The sequence below is a fragment of the Myxine glutinosa genome, chromosome 9, assembly GCF_964187855.1.
Source record: "Myxine glutinosa chromosome 9, kmMyxGlut1.1, whole genome shotgun sequence".
NCBI classification, from domain to species: Eukaryota; Metazoa; Chordata; class Myxini; order Myxiniformes; family Myxinidae; genus Myxine; species Myxine glutinosa.
In genome coordinates this window covers 91,166,926-91,189,710 of record NC_136269.1, presented here as the reverse complement: position 1 = coordinate 91,189,710, position 22,785 = coordinate 91,166,926, and the positions used below count along the sequence as shown (strand labels likewise).

Sequence of the window (22,785 nt, the reverse complement as noted above, 5' to 3'; positions counted from 1 at the left end):
CTTTCACTCACTCACCGCAGGCAGGTAGGTGGTCTTTCTGTCTTCTACCGACTCCTCTCCGGCCTTGCACCCCCAGCTCTCTGTGCTCTGTCCCCCAAATATTCCTACAGATCGCACAAGATCTGCCAGCAACCCTCTGATGGTTAAACTGCCGAAATCTCGGCTCTCTGCTCACCTTCACTCTTTCATTCCTCTTTTCTCCCGCCTCTGGAACAAACTCCCTCACTCCCTCCAATCCCACTCCTCCCTCCAGGTCTTTAAAACAGCTGTTCACCACCATCTCTTATCTTCCCCCATCCAAAACCTTGATCTTTTTTACCCCCGCTAATTCACCCCAGATCCACCTTGTTTGAAATTCCAACTTCTTTCCTGGAAGTCCTGGCAGTGTCCATATGTTTTATACCTCTCCCACCGCCCCCTTCCCTTGTCCCCACCCCCCCCAAAGCCCTCGCCCTCTCTCAGATCTCTCGATGTCTCCATGTCTCTCGGTCCCTGCTCTCAAATGTTGTGTTTGTGTCCTTCCCCCTCTCTCCCCATCTTGTCTACCGCTCCCGATGTTATATGTTTTATGTGTCGGTTTGTCTTTGTGTGATTAATGTTCGCTCTTTCACGAGCCTCGATCTTGTATACAAAAAAAAAAAAAAAAAAAAAAAAAAAAACCCGGAAATGAAGATAAAAACCAACAACACTTTTTTGAAATACTAACTTCTGTCCTGGAAGTCCTTGGTGTCCTTGGTGTCCTTGTGTTTTATACTTCTCCCTCCCCCCCCTTCCCACGCCTCCTCCCCCCCAAGCCCGCTCCCTTCCACACATCTCCCTGCTCTCAAATGTTGTGTTTGTGTGCTTCCCCTTCTCTCCCCATCTTGTTTTCCGCTCCCTCTTTTTATATATTTTGTTTGTCTGGTTGATTTGTTTGTGAAGTAAATGTTAGCTCTTTCACGAGCCTCGATTCAGTGTACAATACAAAAAAAACAAAAAATAAAAAAAACAACATGACCAAGAGAGAGAAAAGAAGACAAAGCTCCACAGCTCAAACGTTTAATGTTCATTCAGCCAAACATAAAAGCAGAAGCGTGCCATATAATTAATAATTTTCAAAAATGCAAGGAAGGTAGCAACGTCAAATTACTACAAGCATGAGCACTTCACAGTATACAAAAATGGGATGGGTTGCGTTTGAATATCAACCAGTCTTGAAATGAGCAGCAGATGTTTAACAAGAAAGAATAGAAGTCTTGCATCGAACATTGCATGAGCCACATAATGCTCAAGAGCCGATTGTGTAAGGAGGAAAGGCAAAGAAAAAAAGACTTTCTAGTAGAAGCACCACCATTATTGGTAGACTCAACTGAAGCTTAACGAAGCTAAGAACACCTATTTTATTTACCAGCAAAATAGATTGCCATATCAAGATTCAATAGGGGAAAAAAAAGAAGAATATTCATCGTACATACACAGGAAATGAAAAGAAATCACATTTTACATTTTGCCAACAATGTTATAGAGGTCATAAGCTAAATACAAAGGCTGTACCTACAGAGTGGTTAATACTGCAATCGTATGACATCTCGTCGGCAAAGGCCGAGGCTAGAAAAGCTCAAGGCCATTTCACATGACAGAAAAAGAAGAAGTGCTCACATTAGCTTTGTCGATTGTAATGGTTTGCATCAGTTTATTTTTCGGCAGGTGCAGTTAAATCGGCATCATCGCGTTTTGCATTTAATTGCATTGGATCCAGGGCGCAATGGGACGTACGATGCCAGCATAAAAATGTCAGTCCTAGTTTTAGGTGAGAGGATGTCCTTCAACCAAATTGGAGTCATTGGCAAACAAGCATGACAGAACCCCAATTGTGTTCCAAGCAATGTGGGCAAAGAAATAAACCCACGCGTGCAGGTCCACGGACGTCGTAAGGGTTTTGCATCACGCAAGAGGAACCGCTGGCTTTCATAACACCACTAACGATGCGGGCATCAATAAATAGCAGCGTACATAAAACTCCTGGGGAAGGAAAAGCGAGCTGTGGTACAAGTTAACCAGAGCTCGACTTTACACATGTGGAAACAACCAAAAGTAATGTAGAGACAGACTAGAACGATAACCCCAAAACTACTAAAGCAGTGCAGAGACCAACCTACATTTGCGTTGAGGAAATGTGAAGCGTGCAAAACTCATGGATGAAGATTTTGAATCACTACTCGTGTCATTGGGGTAATTATGCTCCATTGCTTCCTGGGAGTCGACGATACAGGAAACATGGGGTAAAGGAAATGTGCAAACGGGACCTGGTGGTGCTGCTGGACCATCGGGAAAGACGTCTCACTGAGCCTCGAGAGCCTCTTGGGGTTTACCAGCGGGTATGAGGGATCTCACTCTGCAACAAAACAAAGAAACAAAAACTCTGCACATGTACGCAAAAAAAAAAAAAAAAAAAAAATCACCTTTCAAATGGGGAAATAAATAAATAAACTAGAAAGGCACTCGGTAGAGTGCATACCTCCGCCAGGCCGAACAGTTTATGTTTTGTTTCCCACTAATTGGCCGGATCTGAATTCGGACCTGAACCAAAATCTAATCGGCTTGTTCTTGTCACCTAAGCAACTCTTCCACCAAGTTTATTCAAAACTCATCCATAACTTTTTTAATATTATGTTATATATCGCTTTTCACCCGATCTCTCAATGGTGAAGAATCACTTAAAATTTTAAACGATTCTTGTATCCGAATCCATATTCAGATCTTCAACAAAATCGAATCGATTAGTCCTCGTCTCACACACAACCTGTCCACCAGGTTTCGTCCAAATTCGTCCATAACTTTTTGAGACATCGTGCTATGTATCGGTTTTAGCCCTATCACTCAATGGTGAAGAATCACTTTAAAATTTCTACGAGCCGGATCCGAATCCGAATCTTCACCAAAATCTAATCATTTCGTCCTTGTCAGATACACTACCTCTCTGCCAAATTTCATCCAAATCAATCCACAACTTTTTGAGATATCTTGTTCACAGGCAGACAGACAGACAAACAAAGACAGACAGGGGTGAAAACAACTTCCATCCACCTTTGGTGGCAGAGGTAAATATTAATTACTACAGAAACATTCCAAACTAAACAGAGTAATAATGCCACTAAAATAAGATGTATCTACAAATAATGGAAACATTTGATGAACCTCAAAATCTGCTATTCAGCTTTCCTTAGTAATTAGGTCTCCAGGTGATGAGAAGGTAAAAGGCAAAGCAAACTATATACTGTAAAAATAAATAAACAAATAAATAAATAAACACCCTGTCTTACCTTGTAACCATGTCTTGAATCTGAGCCCAAATTTGTGCCAGCATCTGCTTAATCTGAACATTGGGGTTGAAAGAAAGGGGAAAGGGAGAATGGTTAATGCTTTACCATCTGGCTACAAACCAAAAACTACGCTGCATCATGTAATCATTCTGTGAAACAAAAGCATTCTCTGCTCTGCCTTTATGAAAACTTCATCCCAGTAATCCATCACCTAACTTATTAGCATCCCTTAAAATGGCGAAGTCGAATTACCGATTGCTGCAAAAAACAGGTATACAAAAAATACCGTCACCACTACGATATGCAAAAACAGGCAAGACAACCTCCAAAGGTCTGTCAAGTTGCAGGTGCGACCAAGAGCTTCATGTTTTGATGAAAAGTTATTTGGTTCGAGGATACCTCACCATGATCAATAATGAGGTGGATCCTAAATGAATCGAGAAATATTTTCAAAATACCCTGGTATAAAGGTCAGCACATCCGAGAGGTCCAGCCTAACTCAACTGCAACCCACAGTTGTGAAGCGGGTTTAACGTCTGGTAGCCAAAAACATATGCAAAGACCATAGCATAGGCAAGTGAAATGACATCGTACCTTGTACTTCTCATCGATGATAGGTAGAGAAAATGCAGTGATCACACCTGCAGAGAGAAGCCTACGTTTACAATAACAACTTGATGCAACAGGTTTGTGTTGCTTACACAATGGCATTTATTTCAAATTAACTTAGCCTGATTGTTAACCAATTACTGGTGTATATAGACACAGTGCAAGGCAATACCTCAGGTCATCTCTTCGTGCTTGTGCTGAATAGCAGTAAATAAGAGTCATCTTGGCCTTTGTTTAACGCATCATGGAATTGTCGAGCCGAGACACCATGGATTATTGCATTCAATTTGGGCACCCGTCGAAAGCAACTTAGGGTTGCAAGAGATCAATGGGGTTGCCATAGGACGAGGAAGATGACCTTAAGAGTTGAAGACAGCATTACTCCACTGAACTATGGACAAAGGCCTTGTACTTTGTGAGAAGTTCACGTGTCCTATAATCTTATCACCAACATGACCCTCGTATCATGCACATTCAAACCCAATCCTTAAGCTATCAGGTCCCTACATCCTTACATCAAGATTTTCTTCCGATTCACACATGGTCGATACTATTCTATAAAGTTATATCTCTTCTAAGGTAATCTCTGACCCCCTCCCCCCCCCCCCCCCCACACCCATAAGAGTAACTATATTATTTTTTATTTACAAATCAGGACTGGTCTCCTATGTCCACCGCCGCTAATATCAATTCAGCCTTGGAATTTTTCCACAGAAACCTGCTCTCTCTTATGCACAGATTAATCCCATCTTGTCTTCAATTTATCTTTCCCATCCTCCTGCTCTTGGTATTCTGAATTCTGTGATGAGGCAGTTACTTTAAAACAACTAGCCTTCTCCTCCTGGAAGGGAAATGCAACTGATGGCAACCACAGATCATTCCATGAAGCTCGGAACGAATGTCTCCTCTCTTGAGAGCCAGAAAACACCATCTGCCCAATCTCAAGAATGAGCTTTCAAATTTATCTCCCTCTTCTAAAACCTGGTGGTGCCTTGTCAAGACTTGCACACTCCAGCCTTTCACACTTTGTCCCCCTGAAGTATCTGCAGGAGGCAAACGATCCAGCAGCAACCCCCTCCTCGTGAAACTGCCAAAATCCAGAACCACTGAATCCTCTTTTTCCCCACCTATGGAATCACCTTCCAGTTTCTCTTCAATCTCATTCTTCCCACCAGGTCTTCAAGACAGCAATTCACCACCATCTCAAGGCACCCCCACATCCAAAATCATGATATTTTCTACACCCGTTAACCACTCCCACCCCTTCGAAACATTTTGCTTATGTGTCCATCTTGTCCACCCTTGTGTCCATCTTTCACCGCATTCTCCCTTACCACTCATCGTTACCCTGCACCCATTGTTTGTCTGACTCCGTCTATTTTCTCCCTGCACCCTGTTGTTGGTGTTTCCCCTTTTTCGTGCTGTTCTTTGTTATGTTGTGTCCTGATTTGTTTTGTGTCATAGCTCTTCCATAAGGCCAGACCATAGAGTAAAAAATCAAAAAAAATCCCCCTTCCCATCAACCCATTCAAGCAATGCCGATCTTACCTCGTCTTACTTTGTAACCATGCTAATAGTAAAGCTCTACCCAAGAGACCGTAATGTCAGTGCACTAAATTTCAAATACAGTCCGACCCCAACATTGCGGATTCGACATGCACGGCATTTTCCAGGAACGTATTCCCCGCAAATGTCAGGGTCGGACTGTATTTGAAATTTAGTGCACTGACGTTACAGTCTCTTGGGTAGAGCTTTACTATTAGCCTGACATAGTACAGAATATCTAGCCCCAAAAGAGCTTTCTTTGGTCTTTCAGCTTTCACCTCAGTTCACTGAGAAGAATGGTGAAATGTCAACCAAAAATACCAAGGCAAACATCCACCCAGCTTTGCTCAACTAAGGACAGTCTTCTTATTTTGATTCATAAAGTCAGCAAACCCTTTCCTCAGAAGAAACTTCAGTGACACCTCTGCTCAACCATCGAACAACAGCAAATTTGACGTCTGCAAATTTGGCTTCAGATTTCTCTAAGATGACAAAATTGAAAGCGATTCAGGCCTATGGTCTTGAAGTTCACACACATGACCAATGAGCAATCATGACATGCTTCCTCAATCTTCAGTAACTTCCCTGTTTAAGAGTGCCACAATACATGTTTTTCCTCTGATCATAAAGGGTGTGACGTCCATCATGACACCTGCACGCTACTTGCATCAAATTAATAGAGCATCAAAGATGTTGAATCCTCTCATTCTCATTCAGTCTTTTAGACTTGAAATAACATGCACATAGTTCCTCCAATTTCAGTCTTTGGTCACTCTCCCAAAAAAAAATGAGCTTAGCGGTATCACCGATGTCAGTGCTCTCATTTAATGATATGGAAAATTGTCAGCTTGCTTCCAAACTTTCGAAGATCATTACCAATGTCTTCTTACTCGGCATGAGATTGTCAATTTAGACTAGCTGACTTCACAGAATGTGGCCATTTTGTTCTGGGCATTCTATAATCTACCAACTTCATACTCTTTAATAAACTCACACTCACCAAATTGCTTGCACTTTGCAATTTTATGAGCCATGACATTGGTAGCTCGCACAGCATCTTTGCTTGATTGGGCAAGATTCTTGAAAACACGCTGCTGAACTGCAAGTCCCTTCCACAAATACTCCAGTTATTGCTTTCTCCGACCCCCTACGACTGCATGGTAGGAGCTCCGATTAGTTTCGTAAAGATGATTTGCCTCGTAATCTTGCATCACAACTATCCTTTGTTTATAAGTCAAAGAAAACCTTTTCATCTCACTTTGGGTGGGCAACAAAAGCGGCATTGCACTTTCTTCTTCTTCTTCTTCTTCTTCTCCTCATTAATGATACCTTGTTTATTTATGAACAGGTTCCATGGTTTAAGTTTTTTAAAACGGTTTTAAACCAATGTTGCATGGCACTGGAAGTGCTAATAGTAAAGTTCTACCAATGTGAAGAGCTTTACTTGATCTTTACTTTACTTGAACCAATGTTAAGAGATCCGGATCCGACTATAATAGTAAAGCTCAACCAATGTTGCTTGGCCCTGGAAGTGTTCCCAATGTGTTGTTACCAAGTTCAATATGGACTCAAATAGGTATTATATATACTTGGTTTGCTAAGGGAATGCCTAAAATTATTTTGCCTACAGAAGTTTCTCTTGGCAAATGTAAGTGTACATAACTAATATATAAATCTTTCTAACCACTGACTGATATTAATGTCCGGTACCTTCTGGGTGTCGTAGTTTAGAGGGGTGGGGTGGTTTAACAGGTTGACACATCGCCAAAGTGCGTCGTAGAAATCTGAAATTTGGCGTGCCGATGGACATTAAAGCCGGTACACCGGGAAAATCCCAGAACCGTTGGAAAGGGTCCGCAAATGAAAATTTACATTAAAAAACCCATAAACGCATATGTAAAAAACAAACAAACAAAACCTTAATCTATGTCTAGCATTTGAAAATTGTAATTTTTACAACTGTAAACTGTGAAATAAACATGTCCGTAAATGAAAAAAAGAAAAGCTTCCATAAATGAAAATTTAGGTTCAAAACAACCATAAACACGTCTGTTTAAAAAAAAAAAAAAAACCTCAATCAATATCAAACCTTTGAAATTTTTTATTCCCTCCGCCACCAAAGGTGGATGGAGGTTATGTTTTCACCCCTGTCTGTCTGTCCGTTTGTGAACAAAATATCTCAAAGTTGTGGACAGATTCGGACGAAATTTGGCAGAGATGTAGCATATGTGACACTGACAAAATGATTCGATTTTGGTGAAGATCCGGATTCGGCTACTATAATTTTTAAAGTGATTCTTCACCATTTGGGGATGGGGCCAAAACGATACATAGCAGGATATCTCAAAAAGTTATGGATGGATTTGGCCGCAACTTTTTGGACAGGTTGTGTGTGTGACAAGGAAGAATCGATTCAATTTTGGTGAAGATCCGGATCCGAATCCAGCTAGTAGAATTTTAAAGTGATTCTTCACCATTGAGTGATATGGCCAACCAGGCGGAGGCATGATCTCTACTGGCGGAGGCAGAGGTATGGTCGGTGATGCTCGCCTATAATAAACTATTCATTATGTACCTACATACAGAGCACGGTTTGTTATTGCTTACATGATGTGTAAGCATACCCCACTAGTAACAGATAAAAAGAACAGCTTTATGTGTATATTTACAACTTAAAAATTGCTTTAATTATGCAGCACCCCCTGGTGGCTATGAATCGGAATATGAAATATAGGTAATGGTGTTCAATTAATTGTCTTTGTTCGTATGCAGCACAAGGCTATGGGGTAGCATCATTGGCTGAGGGAGCGGCTGCACCGCTGATCCAATGCCCTCTGCTGGTTGGGGGCAGGAATTTGTTATTTGGCCATGGTGCCGGCAATGGCTCGTCTACTCTTTGCGAAGGACACCATGGGATCTTTAACGTCCACCAACGAATTCTGGCAGACAGGACACCTGTTTTATGTCCATCCGAGGGACGGCACACACATTAAGGAATCGCCATCTGTGAAACACCGAGCACGATGACAGTTTGTAGCTGGGTCTGGATTCAAACCCAGGCTAGACAGCTTAGAGGCGAGTGTGCGTACCTCTAGGCCATCCTGTCATCGCTGGAAAATGAATGAGGAACAAGGTAGCAAGAATGATAGTGCACTAACTAACCATTCAATCAATATTTACATATTTTTTAATATGAAAACCTAATAGGTAATACTCCTTAAAAGCCAAAAAATGGAAAAGTAAAATTGTACCGAGTATGAGTAGAGTCAAAGCGTTGAAAAAGGCTCCGATGTATGTTGTGAGCCATAAGATCAGTAGGAACTGGAGGCAGAACACAAGATAAATGCACACAAAAGAAACAACAACATGGCCAGAAAGTCTTTGTAAGCCGAGTGATGCTGCGGTGAGCAGTGTGGCAGTGGACAGTTCTTTCAGACTGGAAAGAAGTTCCATTTTAACTTCATCTTATTTCCCAACTCGAATTCAAAAATCCTCATTAACTGTGTAATTGATGCCTAAACAGGGTGGACATGTGGCAATCACCCTTTGTTGGTCAGGGTCAGGACTCCTGATGTGGCACATGGGTTCCCAATCACCATTCCAGTGAAGAGGGGCCGGGCCACCGATTTATAATTGCCATGGAATGGTTTTCTAGCTCTACTCTCAGGGGAAGTATGCTCGATGCTGAGGAAAGCCTGTTGTCCCCAAACAGAAATGTTTATGCCATGGCCTATGACCATGCATTCTGGTTCTGTGAGCTGGGATGCATGTTTTTTTTATGACCATCAGCTTTGGCCTTAGAACCAAGATGGATGTGTCATAGATTTACCATGTACTTTTTTTTGGGGGGGGGGGGGGGGGGGAGGGGAGAACCATGTTACATTTTACAAAACCATGTTACATTTTAACATGTAATATATATATATATATACTAGCAGAACCATGTTACATTTTACAAAACCATGTTACATTTTAACATGTAATATATATATATATATACTAGCAGAACCATGTTACATTTTACAAAACCATGTTACATTTTAACATGTAATATATATATATATATATATACTAGCAGGAGTACCCAGGGGGGGGGGGGGAGGGGGAGGGGAGATAAGCAGGAGAGGGAGGGGTAAGGAAGGGAGTGGGTGGAGTGGAAGGGGGTGGGAGATAAGCAGGAGAGGGAGGGGTAAGGAATGGAGTGGGTGGAGTGGAAGGGGGTGGGGAGGGGGAGGTGAGGAGAGAGTGAGAGGAAAGAAATACTACATATACATATTGGGGGGGGGGGGGATTCGCTTTGACAGGCCCCTCCATTTTTGGGGGGGGAGGGGGGGGAAGGAGAAAAAAATTTGCCCATGCAAAGAGTGCTTTAACCTCAGTGTTGCCTAGGTAAAAAAGGGAAATTGTAATACCCTCTAACCTCAGTGTTGCCCAGGTAAAAAAAAGGAAATTGTAATACCGTCTGCCGCCATCACCAGGTGGCGCAACACGGTACACATTTACATGGAGAATTTACGCCCCTCCCCCGGCCCCCCAGACTCCCGCATAAGGCTGCGTCCACATAGCCTATGTTACCCCCCAGACAAAGTTGTATTTGTATTTGTATGCCAAGTAAAGTATAAGTGTTTATAGCTGTCTGTGTGGTGAATATAAGTGTGGTGAATATAAGTGTGGTGAATATAAGTGTGGTGAATAGAAGTGTGGTGAATAGAAGTGTGGTGAATAGAAGTGTGGTGAATAGAAGTGTGGTGAATAGAAGTGTGGTGAGTAAAGCCACACTATCTTTCAAAATCGAGCATGAATACAAAAAAAGTGAAGTACAAATTCTGGTGAGACAGTGTTCTTGCCTTGATTGAGTCCACAATGTCATAGACAAGGACAAGCCGCAGTAGCTCATGGGTCGTGGTGTTGCCGCGCATGCGCACTGGCTCCAGCAGCGACATCAGCTGCTCATTGTTCAGCGTGATACTTGCATCCAGGTAGGCCCTGTGGAAGAGCACAATGCTGCATTAAGCAACTCAATCCTTTAATGCTTAAAATTTGAGTTGTGCGATCGTGGGGTCAAAACACACTACAATTTTATCATAATGGAAAGTGTAATTTAGCGAACTCCAGCAGATCATTTCAGCTCATCATAATGACAAGGACTTTAGTTCTGCAAAAAGGGTGAAGGAAGTGCTTGGCAATAAGTTTTAAAAATAGCAGAAATATATGTTGAATTTAAGCATTTGGAGAATCAAAAGAAGTGGGAGCTAAATATGATTTGGAATGGAGCGGGGTGCTATAACCTTGATGAATCTTGGAAACCACACAGAAAAAAGCAAACATTTGTCATACGCGTATTCCATGGCCAGAAAAAGCTAGTTACTTGTAACAGATTAGTTAGACGTGGGTCAAGTCCAGCAGCAAAAGAAGCAGACATTGGTCATCACCTCGACAACGGTAGTAAAAGGCTACACGTCTCAAATGTCATTTCACTGACTTTACATAGTCTGGACCATTGGTTGTAGAAATGGGGAATGTCACTGGCAGTGTCGGTAGGTACAGCTTGTCGCTGGGATAAATAAATAAATAAATAAAAATAAAAAAAAAACTGCTCCAACTAGAGAGTTCATTGAACATGATATCCCACACAGTGTTCAAGTATATACATACAGGAGGGCCTTGCCATTCTTTTTAAAATTCACGTGGACCGCAAATCCACAAACATAGGGGGGTAACGAGGAAAATAGGGACTTAAAAAAAATACATTTTTGTTACTTAAAATTTGTCCAAACAGTTATTTTGGTGCTATATATTTTCAGGAATGAGCGACCTATTAAGAACATAAAATATAGTTAACTTTGAGTTATTATTTTATTATAATTATGGTTTCATACATGCAATTCATACAGTTTTGTACAGATAATTAAATATAAAACTATATGATTGCAACCTCATACAGTTTTGTACAAATAATTAAATATAAAACTATATGATTGAAAAAAACTCATTTTTAGCAAGTTTGGCACTTATTTCTATCACATTTCAAGTAAAGGTTTAATTAACAACAACACGTTGTCGCAATTTAGGACATGAAGGCTTTATATTGATCACCATCGAAAGCAGCGTCAATCAGCATCGGACATCGCAATCATAGCGGCCTCTTTACCTTGATTCACATGCCACGCCCTCATGTATATATCGATATATAGCATGGTTCTTGCAAGTATTAAGAAGATGATTTGTTTTCTACAGTCTTCAAGTATATAATTCAATTTAAATAGAGGTTTAAAGGTGTATACAACAACAACAACATGCATTTTAAAGGCCATTTTCCCTGCTAGAGCGGGGGTTAGCCTTGCGGTCCCCATGACAATCTTCTCCATTTTGCCCTATTTTCTGCATCTCTCCTTGTTAACCCCCTTGCCCTCATTTCTTCTTCCACCATCTTTAGCCAAGTCTTTCTCGGTCTTCCCCGTCTTCTACTTCCTTCTACATTCATTTCCATCACTCTTCTCAACCAGTCACTTTCATCCTTCCTCAACACATGACCAACCCATCTCAACCTGTTCCTCTTCACAACATCAATCACAGGCTCTATTCCCATCATCTTTCGCAATTCATCATTTGTCTTCCTCTCTCTCAACGATACTCCGCACATCCGTCGAACCATTCGCATTTCCACCCTTTCCAACCTTCGTTGCTGCTCTACGTTCATTACCCATGTCTCGCTCCCATAAATCATAACACTTCTCACACATGCAGCATACACCTTTCCCTTCAGCTTCAACGACACTCCCCTCATCATCAGCATGCCACTCAATTCCCGAAACTTCTTCCATGCACATCTCACTCGAGCAACCGTTGCCGAGTCTGATCCACCTTCTCCATTCAGCATGTCTCCGAGGTAGCAAAATGTTTTCACACCTTCCAGCTTCACGCCGTCTCCAAGATCCAACTCAACATTTCCTCCATCTGCAACTCCCTCTGTGCACACCTTACACTTGAATGTAGCTGCCACACTGGTTAATGACCCTCTCAGACCACTACATTTTTGATGAACCCACTCAGCGCACATTGTACATTGAATGGAGTTCACTCCGACACCCTTCCTACACACAGCACAGGGCCACTTCCCAGTTCTTTCCACCTCACCACATGCTTTACCACTTGCCATCACCTTCGTCTTTCCGATATTCACCTTCAGACCTTTTGTCTCCATACATTCCTTCCACTTGTTCATCTTTTCCTTCAGTCCATCCATACTTTCCGCAATCAACACCAGATCATCTGCATACAACAACTCCAATGGTAAACCCTCCTTTACGTTCTGAGCCAGCACCTCCATCACAGCTACAAATAGTAGTGGACTTAGTACTGACCCCTGTTCCACTCCCACCTTCACCTCAAACTCACCACTGTTCCCGTCCTTCGTCCTTACAGCTGTGCGCGCTCTTTTGTACATTGCCATCACTACTCTGATCAACCATTCCTCCACTCCTAACTTCCTCAATGCCCATGTCAATACTTTGCGTGGAACCCGATCGAATGCTTTCTCCAGATCAACAAACCCAAGAAACAACTTCTTCCTCTTCTCCATGTACTTCTCCTGCAACTGCCTCACAATGAAAAGCACGTCTGTCGTTCCTCTTCCTGGCATGAATCCAAACTGCATTTCGTCGATCTTCACTTTCTTCCTTATCCTCCTCTCCAACACCTTCATTCCATGCTCCAATAACTTTATCGCTCGGTACGAGCCACACTCCAGAGGGTCACCTTTCCACTTGTATAGAGGGACGAGGGTACTCAGTTCCCAATCCACTGGAATGCGGCCTTCTTTCACCACCAGATTACAGCTCTCTGTCATTCTCTTCACACCCCAACTTCCTGCTGCCTTCAACATATCTCCCACAACTCCCGTCGGCCCTCCCGCTTTTCTACCCTTCATTGCTTTTATCGCTTCCTCAACTTCCTTCTCAGTTATCTTCTCTGCCGGTCCTAAAACTGGGTTACTCTCTATGTTGCCATCCCATTCATTCTCTGTATTCAACAGCATTTCCATATATCTTTTCGATCTTCTTTTAATTCCATCTGGGTCGGCAACGATTTGTCCCACTTCATCCTTCAAGCAACTCACCCCCATCACATCACACCTCTCTTTCGCTATCTGCTTTGCAATCCTGAATACTGCTTTCTGACCCTCTTCCGAATCCAAGCGTTCTCCGAACATTTTCCTACATGCCTCCTGCGCCTTTGCTACCTCTTTCTTTGCAGCCTTCCTGGCTGCCTTATAACTTTCATGCTCTGCTGTTTCTGCTCCCGTACCCTTCGCCTTCTGCCACTCCTTGAACTTCTTCCTCTTCTCGTCAATCCTCTTTCCAACTTCATCATCCCACCACCATGTTTCCGAGTGCCTCGGTGGTCCTTTTGTCCATCCACATACCTCACCAACGGCTCCCAATAGACTAGCTTTCATCGACATCCAACCACTTTCAAGCTCAACCACATCATCCTCGACCCTACTCAGCCTCTCTTTTAATGCCTCCCTTACTGTCACCTCTTTTCAACCTCCACACCTTCATTCTCGGTTGGTACTTCACCCGCCGAGCTCTCCTCGCACCTTTCACCCTTATGTCGCAGACAACCAGGTGGTGCTGTGAAACAGCCTCCTCCCCCGGGATCACCTTTGTGTCCCGGAGGTGCCCCCTATCTCGCCTACCCACCATCAGGTAGTCAACGGTTGTCGTCGACCCACCTGACGTGTATGTAACAAGCTTATTATCCTGTTTCTGGAACTGAGTATTACAAATCAACAAATCAGCTCCATCAGCAAACTCCAAAATCCTTTCACCTTCTCCATTTCTCACACCATATCCGTAACCCCCATGAACTCCGTCAAAACCATCCATACTCCTTCCCACATGTCCATTTAGGTCTCCTCCCCTACCACAACAACTTCCTCATCTTTCACGTTTTCCATCAGCTTCTCTATCGCACACCAGACCTTGTCCTTCTCTTCATCGCTTCGACCAACCTGCGGAGCATATCCCGCGATGACGTTCACCAAGAGCTTTCCAATCATCATTTTCACCATCATCAACTATTTATACACCTTAAGGTGTATAAATAAATAAATAAAAATCTGGGTTTCACCACCATTTTTCAGTGTCCATTACATCACCATATGCAACACGTTACATTAGTTATTCATAACTGTTGTATGAGTATGTGTCCTTTATGACGTCTTTAAAAAGAGTAAGGTTCCTGTTTGGAATGATTTTCAACTTTGTTTGACTGCCAGGCAGGCAGACAGGGTAAAGACAATTATCTCACTCCTCTCGGCCTCAAGAGGTTACCATCAGCCCACTCGGGGGGGGGGGGGGGGGGGAAGAGGGATGCTATTTTTGCTTCTGTCACGGGGTGTCCCTAGTTTATTTTTTAACGAATCCCAGTCGTTCACGTCTTTTCACCCTACTGCAGTCTGTTTGCCAAATCATTTACTTTTTAGGTCACCTCATTTTGATTGTCGAAGACATAAACCTATAAAATGGGGCGTGATGTCTGGATGTCTGTCCATCCATCAACATTTTGCTATTTTTGCAGCTCCTCCCTTATAACCCGGCTGATTCTTATGAAACTTGACACATAAATACAAGATAGTAGCCCACATAATCGCTCAGGCTTCGATTTCAGATCATGGTGGCTCCCAAACGGGGTTTACACCCCCCCCCCCAAACTTTGGATCCAGGAATGTCCATTATTTAACAAGGGATTGCTCTGAAACCTGTTACAGCCCTTCTACCCGATGGTCTGCAGGTTTGTTCAGTCTTACATTTTCTGATTTCATGTTTTTCGATTTTGGATCATGGGGGGGGGGGGGGGGGGGTCCCAGAGTTGGGGCAGTTACCTCCTGAAACTTTGGATCCCTACTAATCCCTTATTTACCAACCGATTGCTCCGAAACCTGATACAGCCATTCTACTCAATGGTCTGAAGGATCATTCAGTCTTATAATTTCGAATTTCGTATTTTTCATGAATGTAATTGGCTCAATCTGTCTGTCCATTACACCGTCGCTTCCTAAATGGTTGTGCAGAAATTCACTGAACTTGGTCGTTATGATCACATGGCAAAAAGGTGCGAGAGCAGTATAATTTTTGGCCCTGTCCCCTGTGGTGGGGTCAATCGGGTCAAATACCAAAAATGCAATTATGGGCACATTTTAATGAAATTTTGTATCTGCGATCAACATTGAGGGGACGCATTAAATATGTAACAACCTTTTGGATTCGACCCCTGGTTCAAGCCTCAGAGGGTGGGGACTTAGGGTCACAGGGGTAAACATGGGGGAAAAAATTATTTTACTCAAAATTTGATATTAGGTTAATCTTGGTGTAACGTTTTGCCATCTTTCAAGGTTGGGGTGAATCGGTGGTGGGAGGGGGGATTGAGGTGAACATGTGGTTTAGAAATGCCAATGTCTGTCTTTTGATTAAATCCGTCAGTGAAGCGATGAGCAGGATTGGTAAATGAGAAATGTGTTACAACCTGCACGGAGCAACAGGTCGAATAGTTAAGACCACAGTGATGAAGTCGTAAAAGATTTGGTGGGTAAACCTAAACTATAGGACAGTCAGTTGAGGCTGTGAAGCAGCCAAACTTGAAGCCTAAGCCATAGCGATGCATTTGCAGGCTGCTCCTGGAGGATCCGTTGGCTGTCCCCATGATGCGGGCCAGTTTGTGCAGAACAGCAACATTTATATGGAAGTCGGTATGGTGTAGGATTTCTAGTTCGCTCCACTGTCGATATCAAAATGGGAGGTTGATTACTTGCTACTGCCCTCCCCCACCTCACCCATAAAATTATCAAGATATATATATATATATTATATATATATATCAATAATTTGCAGCAGGTGCTTTTTTTCTCTCCCCCATTGTAAAAGTCAGTCTATCCTCATATGAAACAGAGGGATCAAATGTGCACAACTGTTAGTGCAAGCAGCTGCTCAAAGTCCTCAGCAAAGGACTGTGCATTACATGTATGTTTACACCCTGCACAGGAGTCTCACCGGAACGGGTGTCCATCTGCTCGTTTCTGCATGGCACATGCCACACCACGTGCCATTCGCCAAGGAATCGTTACACCCAGAATGGCCAGGCCAGTGTATCCGATTACAGACAGGATGCTGAATGTGCTCAAAGTAATTAGAATAAACAGCAAAGCACCAAAAACAATTGCTGAGGAGTGCACGTCACTCCAGTAAACGAGGTCTTGTACTGCATTCAAGTGGGAAAGAGCGATGAACATCAATCACACTGTGACCTGGATATTGTTTGCAGAGAATATTCTGCTCATCTTTGAGTCAGTCCTGCCACTTCAGCACCAAATCATATCAATGGCAAAAAAACTGCATGCAGAAAAAATTGGAACTCAACCCTACACAGGAATGGACAATGCTTAAAATAGCACACATCGCAAGATGCAAATAGAAAAGTGATGCACAAACCAACAATGGCACTCACCAGTCTTGCGTTTGATGTGGGACATCATCCATGGTGTGGGCCGAATAACCCTTTTCCGCAACATGCTGCCGGTCTCCAATTCAGCACCAATTTCCACGGGTAGTTGAGGCTCATCATAATGAGGCTCCTCAGTCGGGCCTTCGATGATTACTGTAGGTGGAACAAAGTCGGGATCGGAAGGTGATGGCTGGGAGCTACGGGTTGAGCTCGCATCATCTGCCTTGGGAATATTTATGGTCAATGCTGCCATTTCCTCATCAATCATCAGATCTTCTCCAGGAAGGTCAGTGGTTGTTTCTTCCCACCTTTCCTGGGGTTCTTCCATTAGTTTCACTGCTAAGGTTGGATCCTCCTTTACAGTGTAGAACAACTTATCAGATTTTTTATCTTCAAGGGATGATGTTACTAAAGATTCTTCTTTTGGCAAGATAACTGATGACGGCAAAGCAGACAATGCATTTTTTACATTAGGCAGGTCACTAGGCTCCTTGTTGAGACCTTCAGAGACCACGGGCTTTCTCGAGATGGCCAGAAGTGAATCTGACGACTTTGTTTCAGAATAGTCTTCTCGCCAATCTTCTGATATGGGTTTTGCAAATATATCGTCCATCCGATGATGCAATCGTGATTCTTCAGAAACATCATCCAAATAAAATGGAGGCGGAGATTGATGTGTCTGTGCGAGATCTGGTTGGAGCTTTGGTTTCGTGGAGGGGAAGTCGGGCGTAAATTTTTCAGGGAAGTTGGGATCCTCATGAATCACAAGTTTTTCGTCATCCTTCTTGCAAGGTGCACTTTGCTTCAGACTCAAGATGTCCAAGATAGAACCACCCTGAGACGATGGTGCATCAGCAAACACAGATTTAGTCATTTCCCTTACATCCTCTACAACTATTTCATCCAACAGTGAATGTGATGGCTTGTGCACCTCAACCAGCCTCTCGCACTCAGAGATATTTTGCTCGACAGATTGTGGCAAAATTGTCATAGTTTTATCAACAAAGTCATCCGCCTGAGTTGATTCGCTGGGACTCATAAATTCTTCAAATAGAGAAGATGATGGTGCTTTTTCCTGGAGTTTTTCGGATAGCGATGAATACTGGTGCCGTTCTTTGTATTCCGGATCGCCTGCTGCGATCTCTTTTGGAAATCCAACTGCAGGCTGCACAACCACCTCATCCGGCTGCGACATTGAAGATCCGGGGTCAGATGACACGCTAAAATGTTTTTCATCGATTACGAGTGACCCTAAAGTGCCCTTTGGAACACCTACGTCAGTCGGTTTAGAAACAAACTGCTGTTTTGTTTCAATGAAGCCCTGTTTTCCTGGTTGAAATGATTCAGTTTCAAATACACCACCAGAACCCCAATAAGTGTATCTAGATCCAGGTTCCCAACCCTTTTGCTGTTTAGAATCATCTTGATGCTCCTCCATCACAAAGGAGGCAAAGTCCTCGTCACAAGCAGAGGCAGCAGGAATACCTGGTGAAAAAAGGAAAACAACAAAACTTGTGCTTAAGTGACAAATTTAAAAGTTAGACATAATTACAAAATTAATATGACAAACTAACTACAGCAGACTGCCGATCGTTTTATTTGACAATGAAACAAACCAAAGTATTTATGTTAATGGCAAAATATAATTTGTTTCATTCAATGTTCTACTTTGTGTCGTCTATTGTGTGAAGGAATTTGACTCAATGAAGCAAGAACTTCGCAATCTGAGTAAATGGTTACCCAGCAATTGAAATGAAGAATTTATTATTTGTAATCAAATTATTTAAATAAATAAAACATACATTGAAACGTATCTATACACAGTGTCCCTTAAATATGTACTCAGTTATATTTATCAAATACAACAAAGAAGTACACAACTTTCCAGTTGAATATGGAACAGTTTAGAATAATGTTTGAATGTGTTGAAGTTTTGTTTAGTAGTCATGTCCACTTTCTATTTCAATACATGTCTGGAGATTAATTAAATTGTCCATAACCTTTGTGCAGATGGCACGGGATATGCACCGAACAGCATTAATGATGCAATGTCCAGCTCCTCAGAGGACTGTGTACATGTGGCATAAATTCTGTCCTTGATCTTATTCTTTGTTTGTATGCAGCACAAGACTTCGGGGTAGCATCATTGGCTGAGGGTGTGGCTGTGCTGCTGAGGCAATGCCCTCTGCTGGTTAGGGAAGGAATTTGTTATTTGGCCAGGGTTCCGCCGATAGCTCGTTTACCCTTCACTAAGGACACCGTGGGATCTTTACCGTCCACAAACGAATGCTAGCAGACGGAACGCCCTTTTAATGTCCATCCAAGGGACGGCACTAATTTCTGAATCACCCTGACTGTGAAACACTGGGATAACAGTTTATAGCTGGGTCGGGATTTGAACCCAAGCTAGACAATTTAGAGGCGAGTGTGCATAACTCTAGGCCATCCTGGCAGCACTCTGTCCTTGATGGAACCCCACCAAAAATAAAAGAAAATCACAGGAAGTAAGGTCCAGGAATCATGTGGGCCAATAAATGGATCAAACTGGAAAATTGTGCGTGCTTGTTGTAGCCAATAAATAAAACATAGGGGGCAATACCCCCTGGTGTTCACTTGGTAGAATAAACAGTACAATACACTGACTAAAGGTATTTTAAACACATTTCAATGGTTGCTAGAAGACAGGGCAGCATGTAGAATCACACAAACATAATCATAAGACTTTAAACAAACAAAAAAATACCTATTTTGGGGGGAACCCCCCCCCCCTCCCCCCACCCTTCCTGACCCGTGTTACACCTCAGACCTCAACTTTTCCAAAGCCTTGAACAAACATTGGTACATCACGGATGATGAAGGTTGTGGTGAAGGTTCATCAAAAGTGTGTTTAGGTTCTGAAAAAAAAAGCAAATACCTTTTTTGGGGGGCAAGCTGATATGGGTTTTGGGGGGCAAGCCCCTGACCCAGCAAGACCCCCCCCCCCATAGATCTCCAAAGGGCCAGATTTTTTTTAATGCCGTGAACAAACTTTGGTATACCACGGGTGATGAAGGTTGTGGTCAGGTTTCATGGCAATAGTGGATGTCGTTTCAGAGGGGAAAAAAATTTTTTTGGGGGGGAGGGGGTGGGGGGAGGGTAAAACCTGGATCCACTTTGACCCCTGGTACACCCCCTTAGACCCAGAATTTTTTTTTTTATGCCGTGAACAAACTTTAGTCACAACACAGCAAATATCATTTTTGCCAAATTTGGTCGCAATCCCATCAGCGGTTTCGGAGAAATTTCAAGTGTTTATGGATTGACGGACGACACGCCAACGTATGAGCTCCCCTGAACTTCGTTCCAGGTGAACTAAATATGAGTACCAATTTAAGGGACACCCTACGTAAAGAAAACAGAACACAAAAATACTCCAAATTAGTTGCACGGGATTTCATTGTAGGAAGTCACATTTCGACAATATTCACATTTACTACATCTTGCCATTTCACAGAAAATATAAATATTGTCATTGTACAAAGCATAGAGCAGATGACTGACAGTACTTGCAAAAGATGCAGACAACTATGGAAATGTCATTCACCACCCTGTCTTGGATTTAAAATGAAAATATAATCGAAGCACGCAATGAACTATCGATAAGCCGAAGCTGCACACTTGTTTAATCTCATTACATTTCTCTTGTCAAGTTGACCTTTCTCGATGGTCTCAATCACGAGTTCATAGAATGAAGTGGAAGCAGTGAACGCGTGAAAGTCAGATAGCCCAATTCAGCTAGCTGCTTCAAGGCCCTGTCCTCTGGGACATGGCCTAGGATAACTGAGTGATGATAGCCGATTGGTTAATTTCAAAGCCAAGCGTAGGAATAGGAAGCTCAACAACGCAAAACTGTTCTAAATTGCCCTGATGGTGTGGAAAGCAGATGCCTCCATTAACGATTACAATTTTAATAACAAAGACAATAAAACAAACGTGGCACAGGGGGAAAAAAAACAACAACAACGAAAACACAAAATGTGCTAACCAGAGCACAAATCCAGAGCAAGGAGACCTGGAAACAACACAGATCCCAATAAGCACTACTGTTATTACAAGTCTGGTGATGACCAGAAGATGGGTAGGGACCATGGGATTTGCATACGAACAAAGAAAGCTCGAGCTGCAGACACGCAAAACCAACAGAGGACAATGGAGGATGGGAGATGTGGTTTGTAATGGCCGCGCTGCGATTGCATTTTCAGAGTAGGCTGGTGCAAAGTATGGTGCTGAGTAGCTCATGTCATCCTTCCAAACTGGCTCTTCCACTACTTCTTGAACTCACTTCTGCAGCACGCCAGGACACTTCACTCACACCGACTCAGTGGTAGAATCTACACTTTGTTCTCGACGCTCATACCAAGGGACTGTTCAAATCAACGCAGCGCCTGTGGGCCTTCCCCTTTAAACGTCCACCGCAATCCTACGTCCAGGGAGAGGGGAGGAGTTTCAAACCGACATCTTTGCACAAATTTGAATATTTGACATTTACTCTTAGTACATCCCTTATTCTGACGGCTATCAAGATAATTCCGTGCCAGACATGAAACAACAGACAGACAATGCCTTTACAGAGCAACAACAGACAGACAAACAACAAACAAACAGAGCCAGCCAGGCTTCACCGGTTTAACCATTAGGCCGTCGGTAATTAACTTGGAAATAAATTTGGGTTCTTTTGAATTGTGCGAATTATTTGTATCATACAATTAAACAGTTATCTGTATTATAGCCAACAATTATAGCCATTAGGCCGTCGGTAATTAACTTGGAAATAAATTTGGGTTCTTTTGAATTGTGCGAATTATTTGTATCATACAATTAAACAGTTATCTTTATTATAGCCAACAAGGTAATATCAGGTCAAGTTAAACGGTTTTAACAAAGTCTAACCCACCAATGTGAAAAGTGCACGACACTGCCTGGAAACTACGTCGGGAAATACCATCACCTGTGCCAATTTCGCCAATATTGGACTACTCCTTCATGGTTGGGGGAACTTAGTTGGGAGTTTTTGGCAAACTCTATTAGACAAAGCGAACTTTTGTTCTTCGAACACTTTGTAAAGACAAACATGTGGGGACCTGGAAAAAGGCTGAAGTTTACACCATTGTATATTTAGAGTAAACACGCCCGCACGTACACAAGGATGCACGTTGTCAGGACTTTCAGTGGTAATCCTCAATTTTGCTGATTCTCAGTACAATTTAGACCATAATGAATACATTCTTTGTAAGCTAAAGGCTCCTGGTGGATACTGCACATAAACCACACAGGACAAAGGAACGAGAACAACGTGCATATTCACATGAATTACAAACACAGGAGACAAACGCACATAATATGAGATTTAAGAACCTCACTTTGTCCCAATAACTTCAAAAAAGTTTATAAAGAAAAAAAAATAACAAAGGAAGATGAAACTATAATGATACGAAGATGTGTTGTGCCTTCATCTTGTATCAAACATTCTTCCTGCAAATGCCCGTATAACCTGCTATTGGTGCGATTCCACACTTCTCCACTATGTTCTGGCCATTCTGTACTGTTCTGTTCTAGCTATACCATGGACATGAAAGTAGAGAGCTTTCATGTATACAATAGAAAATTTTCATGTATACAAAGTATGTATACATGTATACAAAGTATGTAATTTTCATGTATACATGTATACAAATACAAATTTCATGTATACAAAGTATACAAAGTAGAGAGCCATGAAAGGAGAAAAAAAATTGCATGTATTATAAAAGGCACCGGTTTCACTTTCTTTTTCACATCAGTTGCC

The 22,785-nt window shown here is 42.4% G+C and overlaps 1 protein-coding gene across 1 annotated transcript in view; it reads right to left on the bottom strand.

The window, feature by feature from the left end:
* Positions 1-1,024: 1,024 nt before the first annotated feature.
* Positions 1,025-22,785, bottom strand: part of LOC137435233 (uncharacterized) — an 81,341-nt gene continuing 59,580 nt past the window's right edge. Inside the window, exons 3-9 of the mRNA XM_068128842.2 lie at positions 16,965-18,446; positions 16,511-16,718; positions 10,304-10,442; positions 8,708-8,777; positions 3,897-3,943; positions 3,303-3,355; positions 1,025-2,374 (exon numbers count right to left, since the gene is read on the bottom strand). Of these exons, the coding sequence (XP_067984943.2) occupies positions 2,320-2,374; positions 3,303-3,355; positions 3,897-3,943; positions 8,708-8,777; positions 10,304-10,442; positions 16,511-16,718; positions 16,965-18,446 (2,054 nt within the window). The 3' untranslated portion in view covers positions 1,025-2,319. The remainder of the gene's footprint in view (positions 2,375-3,302; positions 3,356-3,896; positions 3,944-8,707; positions 8,778-10,303; positions 10,443-16,510; positions 16,719-16,964; positions 18,447-22,785) is intronic.